This window comes from Teleopsis dalmanni, chromosome 2 (genome assembly GCF_002237135.1).
Source record: "Teleopsis dalmanni isolate 2A chromosome 2, ASM223713v2, whole genome shotgun sequence".
Taxonomy (NCBI): domain Eukaryota; kingdom Metazoa; phylum Arthropoda; class Insecta; order Diptera; family Diopsidae; genus Teleopsis; species Teleopsis dalmanni.
The window spans coordinates 123,318,916-123,330,294 of NC_051847.1; the positions used below are offsets into that span (position 1 = coordinate 123,318,916).

General features: G+C 30.0%; 2 protein-coding genes across 6 annotated transcripts in view; both read left to right on the plus strand.

Moving 5' to 3' along the window:
- Positions 1 to 11,379, plus strand: part of LOC119682001 (lethal(3)malignant brain tumor-like protein 1) — a 428,722-nt gene that overhangs the window by 381,700 nt on the left and 35,643 nt on the right. The gene's annotated exons all lie outside the window — the stretch shown is intronic.
- LOC119682000 (zinc finger MYM-type protein 3-like) lies at positions 3,800 to 11,361 on the plus strand (the record flags this gene model as incomplete). The annotated part of the gene is given in 7 exon segments (XM_038095324.1): positions 3,800 to 4,869; positions 4,945 to 5,318; positions 7,278 to 7,403; positions 8,159 to 8,280; positions 8,342 to 8,471; positions 10,572 to 10,671; positions 10,737 to 11,361. Coding segments are annotated over 7 exon segments (2,097 nt in total), but the record flags the coding sequence as incomplete, so codon positions are not given.

Consider the following 11,379-nt stretch of genomic DNA (forward strand, 5'->3'; position numbering starts at 1 on the left):
CAATTCCTATCAATTATTCCTTAATACTCCTTCCTTCTTCTTCTTGCTTACTCGCTATACGGTATAACTCTATCGTTTCTGCTGCAGTCAAGCTTTAACTGGGAAACTTGGCATAAACAACATAGCTGCCTGCAATCTCCGGTAATTGACGAATTTTATAAATAGTTCGTATGAGCAACAAATAGCGAATGTTGGTAATTTTACCAGAATTTCGAGCGAGTAGGTAAACTTCGATAAATTAGGTGTTACCATTGTGAAAATCTTATAAGATGTTTAATAAATAAATTTTTAAACTTTCAACCAAAAATAATAAATAAGTTTAATAAATAAATAAATAAATATTTTCATAATTGCAGTGCAAAAAATCCCTAGGAATTTCCATTTTGTTTTACATTAATTTACTCGAACTTGCACACGGCCATAATAATAAAAATTTATTGCACTGCCATTTATATCCTTTTTTTTATATATATTTAATAGTTTAATAATAATTTAGTTTTTTTGAGATGTTGCTTAAAACTTATAGATTGACATTTCCAGTTTATTAAAAATTTTCATAGAGCGAGAGAGAGGTGCAGTGACAACGAACTTATGCTTTCTATTTTCTCTTTTTTTTTCTTTATCATATATTATGTAAAAGAACAACTGATTTCTTTATGTCTCAAGATCAAAAATGATTTATTGTGAATCCATTAATGTGGAAGTGTAGATAAGGCTTATTTGACTGGTTGTAAGTCATGCATAGAACAATAGGTCCCTAACGAAACCAAATGAAGTCAAGCCTCTATGTAGATTTCACAGCAGGTTTCTTTTCAAATATATAACTAATATAATTCTTAAAACATAGCCACGGGTTTTTAAAGCTAGGTTTTAGTCCAGACTGTGTATCATAGTTACAGTGCATAAGCACTGTGCTGTTATGTGGTGGTGTAAATCATATTTCTTTTAAAAAATCGGTTTGACAGCTGTTTTCCCAATATACTAGTTGGTATTGTTATGATCTAAACAGAAGTGAGTTTGTGTTTAGGGCCATCATTATCGAATGGTTCTGTAAATAGCATACTTTATCCATTTTTCGTTAACTTTTTCTATAAATTTTTCACATATTAGCAGTTTGCATTTTTATTTGGTATATTTTTATATACCATTTTTTTTATTCGCATCGATTCACTTTGTATTTAAAATAATGTTTTTTTTTATGTAGAATATATGTACAAAACTGATAATTATAAATGTAAATGTATAAGTGTAAACACATTTACATATATTTGGAAAAAGAAGATCTCAACGCATCGTTTCTGTATATCTCTATGAAATAAATAATTCATTTATTGCCAAAGGAGTAAAATATTTATCATTAATTAATTACAACGGGATAAATTAAATCTAATCTATTACATAAATAGAATAGAATAGAAATAGAAAGAAATGGCATTACTGTGCCTTTTATGTCGGTTCAAGGAAATAAAATATTTATCATTAATTAATTACAACAACGTGATAATCTATTACATAAATAGAGTAGAATAGAAATAGAAAGAAAGAAATATATATTACTATTTCATATATGAGTTGCGTGTAAGTTGGCAATACTGTGCCTTTTATTTTGGTTCAAAGTTTTAACACAATCGGCTTTTGTGGGCATAAAAATCATTCGCTATATTGTCTATGGTTCTTTATTTTAGACTAGCTGCTACGATTTACTACGATTTTTTTTTATCTCGTGCGTCTATAATGAACAAATCAAAAATCAAAAAGACAAATAAAATTTGGGCAGAAAATTTGAGAATTTTGGATTCCGAATGTAAAGATTCTTTGACAGTATGCAGAAGCTATTTTTCGAAATATAGTCTCAGAATGCGTCATACTCGGAACAATGCTGTTCCTACGATAATTCTTGGTAGTAATACTTGTAAAAAAAACAATGGAAAAGTAAGTAAATATTGCGTCATAGTAAGGAAAGGAAAGTTTTTAATGGCAGTAGGAAAGGCTAAGAAGAAAAGTACTAACAAAGAGATTGCAATAAGAAGCAGTTCTTGAAGGGCATCAACCCTGATTTTCTTCCTTTTATTAGTGATTGAAGTATTTTACAAGAAATACTTTAATTCTAATAATTTGCAATATTATAAATTAAAGATTATTGAAACTTATCGTTAAGTATTGTTAAAAATAAATGGGGGAAAAAATGGTACAATAAGGAGACCGGCAAGAGATTGTTTTTTTAAATTATACATACATTTACTGATTGCTAATAAATTTCATAACATTGTTTATAATTAAATACTAAATTTATATATAATATTATTTTTAATATTATATATAATTTAAATATTAAATTAATTGTAAGAAGTAAGAAACTTGCCTCAACACGCATGTATATTTCTTTTATTTTATTTAATAAATTATTTTGCAGTAAAATTAGTTCTAATTTATAAAGTAATTTACGTGAAATTTATTATTCTTAATTCTTTAAATTTATTCCTTGAAACTGTACGTGGCAGTGAATGGCCGCGAGTAGCCATTCACAATAGATCTCATTTTACACTAGATAAAAAGCATATACGATTTTTTTATCTCAATAGTGTATTTCAGTATATAGATTAATAAAAATTAATTAATAAAAATTAATTAATAAAAATTAATCAATAAAAAATTTAAAAACCCAAATACTTTTCTTATAATTAATTTTTAAGATCTAATTTTAGAATGTATTTACTGTCGTATTTTTATAAAATAACTTATATATAAAAACAAACTTAAGATTAGATAAAAATTTATCACAATTGTTAACTTATGTAATATATTTTATTAACATATATTTCGTTCTACTTGTAGACCATTGTTATGTTTTTACTTCCTTTCCTTTTGTTTTATTCTAGAGTTTTTTATAAAAAAAACCTTTACTTCCTTATATGTGGACGAGATTATGATAATTTTGCTATCTATGGTGTTCCGTTAGTTTTTATTGGCATGGTTGCTGATTTAAACTTTTAATCGAATTGTCCATTTTTTTTTTTATGATTATCATAACACTGAAATTAGTCCTAAATATAGACCGAAATATCTGTTAATAAAATATATTACAAATATTTACAACTGTGTTATTATATAAAAATATAATTTTAAAAGCATGACCTAAAGCCCGATAAAAATTTAAACACAGATTTATTTTTAGTCAATATATTCTGATCAATATTCTGATATACCAAAACAAAACAAATTTTTTGATGTAGGTATTATTGTCTTAAATTTGTAAGTTTAATCTACAAAATAAACTGTTATATATATTAGTTCCCGCATATGCTATAAGGTGCAAAGGGCTGCACATACAAAATAAACTGTTGGCTTGCTGTATCGCTCTTCGGAGCTATGAAATCACACGTTTAATGTATGTTTTTACTCTTCCATGAGAATTACTTAGATTGAGATTTTACGATTTCTGTTTATGTGAAATTAGTTTTTTTATTACGTTTAAAATGTTGTCGCCTATGTATTACTAAGTATAAACAAATGATCGCAATTCGAGCTTCTATTTGTTTATAATGCGCTTTATAAATTAATTTTGTTTATAGCTAAATCCTTAAAAGTAATTGTTAAATCACACTTATAACATTTAAATTTACAATTGCATAATTTATTCTAATATTTTATAATAAATAATAAAGAGGTTTTTTCGAACAGTAGTGAACTACAACAACAAAAATTTTATTTTTTATATTATTTAATTAATTGAATTTTTGGCTGACCATACAGCTGTTTCGAGTATTGTCAAATAATAAATAATATAAATATTTTTCAGATTAAATTGCCAATAAAAAAATCGGCAGCAAATAAGGGTCCAACTGTGCCAGTTATTTCCACAGTGTCGTCGCTTGCCAGCGGTGAAACAGAGACGATGATCGGTAGCGTTACTGTACGTCGTTCTCGTGGTCAACGTTCACGAAAGGTAGATTCGCCTCCTCCGGCACCACCAGTTACAACTCAACAACAGCATTCAACAACAACGACCAACAACATAGTAGTACGTAGTGGACGTGTACGTAAACCTGTTGATTATGCAAGATCACCTTCTCCACCAAAGTTACCACCACCACCTCCGCAGCCAGATCCACCTGTTAGCAGCAGCAAACGTGGTACACAAACAGCAGTGATACAACCGGAAAAAATCATAACACAAACTGAAACAAAAATTGTTACGGTACCGCCATTACCGCCAAAAGTGCGTAACGCTCAAACAAGTTGTCGACCACAAACATGTACTGTTGGCTTTCAAACTGAACCAACTGTAACAACAACAGCAACACAAACGGGTAAAGATTATTCTAAGAAGGTTTTAATACCAATACCAGTGCCGATTTATGTTCCACAACCGATGTATATGTACTCGGCACCATTTCCAGTGCCAGTACCTATACCTCTACCAATACCTGTGCCTATATTTATTCCAACAACTAGAAATTCAGCACAAGGTATACTTAAGGAGATCAAGAAAATACAAGATAAAATGCCAGCTGATCCATTCGAAGCAGAACTACTAATGATGGCTGAAATGGTTGCTGAAGAGAAACGTGAATCGGACTCCGACTCGGAAGATGAGATAAAACCGGATCCTGGTGTAGTGTCGCTGGAATACGATAACAATTTACAACAAGAGGAAGTTGGAAATAACTCGTATGGTGAAGATGTCTTACAAATGGCTATAAAAATGGCAAGTGGTGAATATGATCAGTCTAGTGTGGATCTTGAATCAGCAATGACAGCAAATACAATTACAAATCCGCCACCTGGTTTGGTGCCTAGTGATGATGGCATGTCACATATGAACGCTCATCAGTTACAACATCCACATCATATAATGGAAGCGCAACGGTAAATATTGAACTTAAAAAATATATTAATAACTTGAATTGCATATATTCAATTATAACCATTATTTAATTGTAGTGGTGGTCGTGGCAGAAAACGTGGGGCGATTGCTACTCCAGTGTCGCCGCGCAACCGCTCACCTGTTAAACGTCAGCGCTTACAAGAGATGGAGTCAACACCACAAGCTATTGTACAACCGATGCAGGTCATTGATAAACCGGATGCAAACATGTGTCTGAAATATACTTTCGGTGTTAATGCTTGGAAACAGTGGGTTATGACTAAAAATGCAGATATAGAAAAAAGTAGTATAAGAAGGCGCACTTTCAAAACAGATCTTTTACAAATGACAGCAGATGAATTGAATTACTCATTGTGTCTGTTTGTAAAAGAGGTGCGAAAACCGAATGGTACTGAGTATGCACCAGATACCATCTACTACTTGGTTTTAGGTAAATTTGTGAATAGATATATATTTATATTTAGATTGTTAATTATTCTATATTTAGTTTAAATAATAGTAGTGCTGCTTAATAATCTTGTTATATATATGACATCGATAACAAATAGCGTTTGAGTTTTAGTATTATATGAATATTATTAGTATTTATACTATATATAGTATAGTATTATTGATAGATAGTATAGTATAATAATAGTAGTAGTATAATTCATTGATAGAAATAGGTGAGTTTCGTGGGTAGGTGGGTTCAGTTTAGTAATTGGTAAGTTTAATGAGTGAGTCATTGTTCATAATCATAATATTACTAATATTAGGCAATATGTTTGTCTCTTGCTAAACCAATATTACTAGAAAAAAATAGTCAAACGACAATGTAACGTGACAGTTTTATTTATTTAAGCAGGTATCATACTTGATGCGTTGAATGCGAAATTTGTGTTAAGTCGCATGTGTAATAGCAATATTTGTAGGCATGACGAGTAGATGGATGGAAATCAAAATATTTTGATTTTTCGTCCGACTTCCCCATGCTTTTTCGTATTCAATCGGACTTTTGTCGGTTTACATGCAAAAATTACATTTAAATGCACGCATGATTTTTTTGTAGTATATGTATAATATCAGATGATGTATAATAGCAAGCAACTTCGGACCAAGTATAGTATGAGGTGTAATACCCGCTTTATGTAAAACATAGCTATAACAAAAATAATATATCTCAGGAACAAAAAAAAAACGGGCTGCAAAGAGCGAGTGTTGGTGTAATAAAATAATTGTATTAAAAAATTAATATTGACTTATAAAAATGAATATCGGTAAAACATTTAGGATCTCTGGAAAAATATGAATAACGGAAAAGAAATTTATAAAGGAAGAAATCGGAAAAAAAAGTATTCTAAAGTATTCTAAACATTAGACGAATTACAACATATCAATATATGGGTTGGGATATGAATTAGATAGGAAAAAGTCAGAAAAAAAGAAATTGGATGAAATGAGACATAGATGAAACGTGGGTTGAATTTAACTGAAATTAGTCTGGATCGAGGTGGAGAAACCTCGAATAGTATATCGATTCGAAGTAGGCTGAACCAGACGATGTGTTTAATTGTAGAAAAGGAATCAAAATATGTAAAGTGGTGTTATGGGAACACCACAAAAGATAGATGATTTTTAGATGTGAGAATACTGCGATTTATTTCGGCAAAACGATAAAAGTGATATTGAAAGGTCTGCCAGTATTGCTTTTTTGTGTTATTGATGTAAACAATTATCGTGTATAGTGAAAACTTTCGGAAGTTGGAAAGATAAAGCAAGTGCAGATTGCAAGAGATTTCGCTGCTTGGTCAGCCGCTTTACTCCTACATATGCCTTTATATCCAGTCATTGACAGATTCTTTTAGCTTCTTTTAGTTAACAGAAGGTAGAAAATTTGACCTAATGATAACCCTGCTATGATAATTGTGGTTAAGATTTGATTGTAGGGCAGATAGGCTGTTGGAGTATACTACGAATTTTCCTTTAATAGTTATAGCTTCTGTTTTTGAAATAGATGCACCCAAATAGTTAGCCAACCACTAGAGATAAAATAACTAGAATAGGCTATTGGCGAGAAAGTAGTGGTAATGTTATTTGTAATGTTACTTGTTGAATAGGCTATGGAACATTGCTAATATGTTATAGGTGTGTTCTCCAATAGATGTCCGTTTTCGTGTTTAGATCAATAATACATACATAACTAATATTTAATAATACTCACTAAATTATAACAACTGTGGCAAAGTCTAACAAGTTTGTGGGTTATTATTGACGAATAATGAAGGTTAATTTAGCCTTATTGCGATAACTTAAAATAGATTTATTGGATTTATTTTAATAGAAATTAATTATATAACAAAGTAAATAAATACTTTCTAATATAATTCTCATTATTTTATTTTCATTTCAGGTATACAACAGTATCTGTACGAAAATGGGCGTATCGACAACATATTTACAGATCCGTACTACGAACGCTTCACTGATTGCTTAGATGAAGTTGCAAGAAAATTTTCGGTTTTGTATAATGATTCACGTAAGTATGGGAATTTGTTAAAGATATTTAAAAGCAAAGGCATTAATTTAGCGCAAAATCTGTTAAGTTATCGGACGAGAATTTATATTTAAAATAATGTACAGATCATGGGCTGGGTTTGGAATTGGGAGAATAGCAAAAATAATTTCAGTAAAATTTCTATAATTCAACTTTTCGTGTTATGGAGGTTAAAGAAAAAAATGAAATCATAGGGTTTAGTTTATTATTATTAAATCTCAAATTTTGAATAAATATATATTGTCAAAAGTAAATATTTATACTCCATTATTGGTGAATAGTAATAACATCTTCTTATAATTGAAGAGATTTTGCAAGTATGTAATTGCGTTATTCTCGAAAATAAATTAATCACTGACATTAGACATTAATTTCAGTTTGTAGAGGTCGACTTTCAAACTTCGACTTGTAAAGATAAGGGTTACCTCTCAGGTGAAGAATGTGTATTATTCGGATTGTAGAGGTTAACGCCTTTAAGATGAACGGACCAAAATATTGCAAAGAGTTAGAGAAATTGCAAATGAGTTATAAAAATTTTATTATATATACTTCTTTCTATATATATATACATTTTTTTTTTTTAGACAATAATTGAAACTGATTACGTAGTCCTAAAAGAATACTTCTGGTCTTAACAGATATTATGCATCTATTATCATATAGCCTTTACTTTTATATATAGAATCCACAGCATTTTATTTTAATTTTATTACAAAAAATTCAATTTTCTTTAACAGAATACATTGTTACACGTGTTGAAGAAGAACATTTGTGGGAATGCAAGCAATTGGGGGCACATTCTCCACATGTTCTGCTCAGTACTTTGATGTTTTTCAATACAAAACACTTTAATTTGACTGTAAGTAATTTTCAATTAATTTGTAGAAACTATATAAAATACGACGAACTATTATTTTTAGACTGTTGAGGAGCACATGCAATTATCATTTTCGCATATCATGAAGCATTGGAAGCGTTCGGCGCAAGCTACCAAAGCACCAGGCACACGTAATGTCCTTCTACGTTTTTATCCGCCGCAAGCTGGACTTGGTAAGTAATAAACATTTCTATTTTTTTGGTGGCCAACTACTTTACTATTAATTTTGTTAACATATTAATACAGTACTGTTACTTCTTATACGTGGTATCTAATTTAAATCAGATCTAATTTAAGTCAGTTCTGAAGACTTTTAGTTATGTAAGGTAGTATACGAAACAATAGTTGATCTAAGAGTTGTAATAATCAAGTTTAATGGTCAACATCGGCACAATCAAATATTACTTCTACTTCTATTAAATACTATTCAGTGCATTGTCTCTTTTTTTTTTTTTTGTACTACCTTTTGCTATTTTTCGACTCGAATCATTATTTTTTTGTTATAAAAAAAAAAAATTTAATAAGTGCCAATAAATATGGTACAGCTCTTTTTCAAGTTAACGCCAGCAAGAAAAGACAGTGAATGCATCAAAATTGCTTAACCAAGGACCCTTTTTTCGATTTCCATCTTTAGTCGCATAAATTGTTATCAATATAGATTACAATCCATCGTTCGGTCAGGCAGAAGTGAATCATATTGCATGATACCTTTCGAGTCACATCAAATATATAGCATTTTTCTTCTCATTATCGTCAATCATTATCATCATCATATGCTAATCTATAAGTTATCCATCATTTTATAAGCCTTTTAATGATTAGACTCGAGACTGTTTTTTCACATAAGTACCTCCAATCTGATTTAAGATCAGTCTCCAACTATAAGAAGTCACATTTTATATGCCATCAATACTACTTTACTACTACTGATGTCATAGTACCGAATGTCAATCTAGTGCCTATGTTGCAAGTGTATCATGTATTAATATATCATAAGTATAAAAATAGCACATCAACTAACCTTAGGTTCGTCTGCACAAAAATGCAATACAAGTAATCGATGATTCACGCGTGTTCTATTAAAATTTTAGACTTTCTTGGTTTTGATCCGAATTCAGTTTAGTGTCTTCCATTGCCACTTCTGTGTGACACTATTTTCGCATATATTACTAATTTCAGTTAACTCTCAACACCCACATAATTTCAAAATTAATCGCACGTAATGATGATTAAACTTACACATTTAGATAGTATATGGAAAGAGTGTTAAGGTAAAGGGGAAGATGAAGATGGTCACCTTAATCTTATGGTTAATGCCATAAATCAATAAATTTGTATATGCACTTGAACATGAAAGTAAAGCTGCGGTGGGCTATATATTTGGGGCGTAGATATTTATGCGTCACAAGGAACTGTTTACCATATGACTATGTTCATACAGGGCTTGCAGGGTGTGAGGGACATTTTACATCCTTCAAAAATTTTAGACTGGGACCTGGAATATATTGTTTGGAGGATTGATACTTGGAGGTTCTTGCTGATACTTGACTTAATATGATACGAAGAAAAGACTTAACGTAAGTTATATGAAACCAGGACTTACGAACTGTAGCGCAATGGATGTTTATCTGTGTGATACAAGATATTTTTTTGACAGAAAATAGAATGGTAAGAATGGTAATCCTGTAACATGCGATGACAGCTGGTTTAAAATCAATGATGATTATTAGTTAATTCTCTATACATTCATGCTACCTATATCATTTAACAATGATCTTCACCAATGGTGCTCCTGGTAAATGTAATAAAACTTAAACTTGACAATTTGTGCGATTACACCCAAAAATAATATTTAACGTAATTAAGTATTCAATTCAATTCAAGAACTTTCATCTATATATCACCTGGCGGGTTTTCAATGTACTGACTTTGAAAAGTTATAAATTAATAAATTTTTCAATGATGGTAATCCCAGATATTAACTCTAAATAAAAATTTTGGACTATGTGTTCCTCCTTATCTAGTATATCATACAGTTTGATTCAGCGGTTTTGCTAGTAATTTGATTTAAACATTTATTTGATATGGTATTTGGTATGGATCATCCACATGTTAAAAACCCATTTCTGTAGAGATTACGTAGTATTAATATCATGCAGATCGATTCAACGGTTTAGGATTGATACAAACAAAAAACAAGATTATTAAATGTATATATAAATTAACAAAATGTTATAATTTTCTAATCTTTTGTATATTATTTTATATTACAGAAGCTAATCCTCGTAAAAAGAAAGTGTATGAACAGCAAGAGAACGAAGAAAATCCTCTACGTTGCCCTGTTCGTTTATACGAATTTTATCTTTCAAAATGGTAAGGATTTTCTTAATGTAATAATTGAAATTTCTACAAGTAATACGAAATAATTATTTTTACAGTCCTGAAAGCGTTAAAACTCGTAATGATGTCTTTTATTTGCAACCAGAACGTTCCTGTGTGCCGGACTCACCTGTCTGGTATTCAACGCAAGCCCTTAGTAAAGAATCATTACAGAAAATGTTACATCGCGTTAAAATGGTCAAGGAGATAAACATTGCGCTCTTGACAAGCTAATCTAGCAATTGTTTTAACATCTCTCACATTCACACACAATCAAATTTAATGCAAAAATCTACATATAACAGAAACAATCCATAATGATAAATGCTTTCATTGTGTCAGTCGCTACAAGCGTTAGCAGTAAAGCAAATAATTCTTTTGACTTTAAAACGTAATATTTAAATGCAATAAGCAAATATAAAATTCGCTAATACGAATTAATATATTAATAGTTTGACAGTGACATGTGTATTTATTTTAGAAGTCACAGACTAAGGCTTAGCTACATTTTTATTGTGTAAATTTTAAACTATAACCTGAACTTAATTAAATATTATGTATTGTTTTTCGAACTAATTTTCAACAAATTATTGCCACACAAATTTCATTGCAGTATATCAAATTAAAATTTAAAATATAATATAAAAAAATTATGATGAATTAACTGTATAGTCTAAGATTAGATTAAAGCATGATTTATAA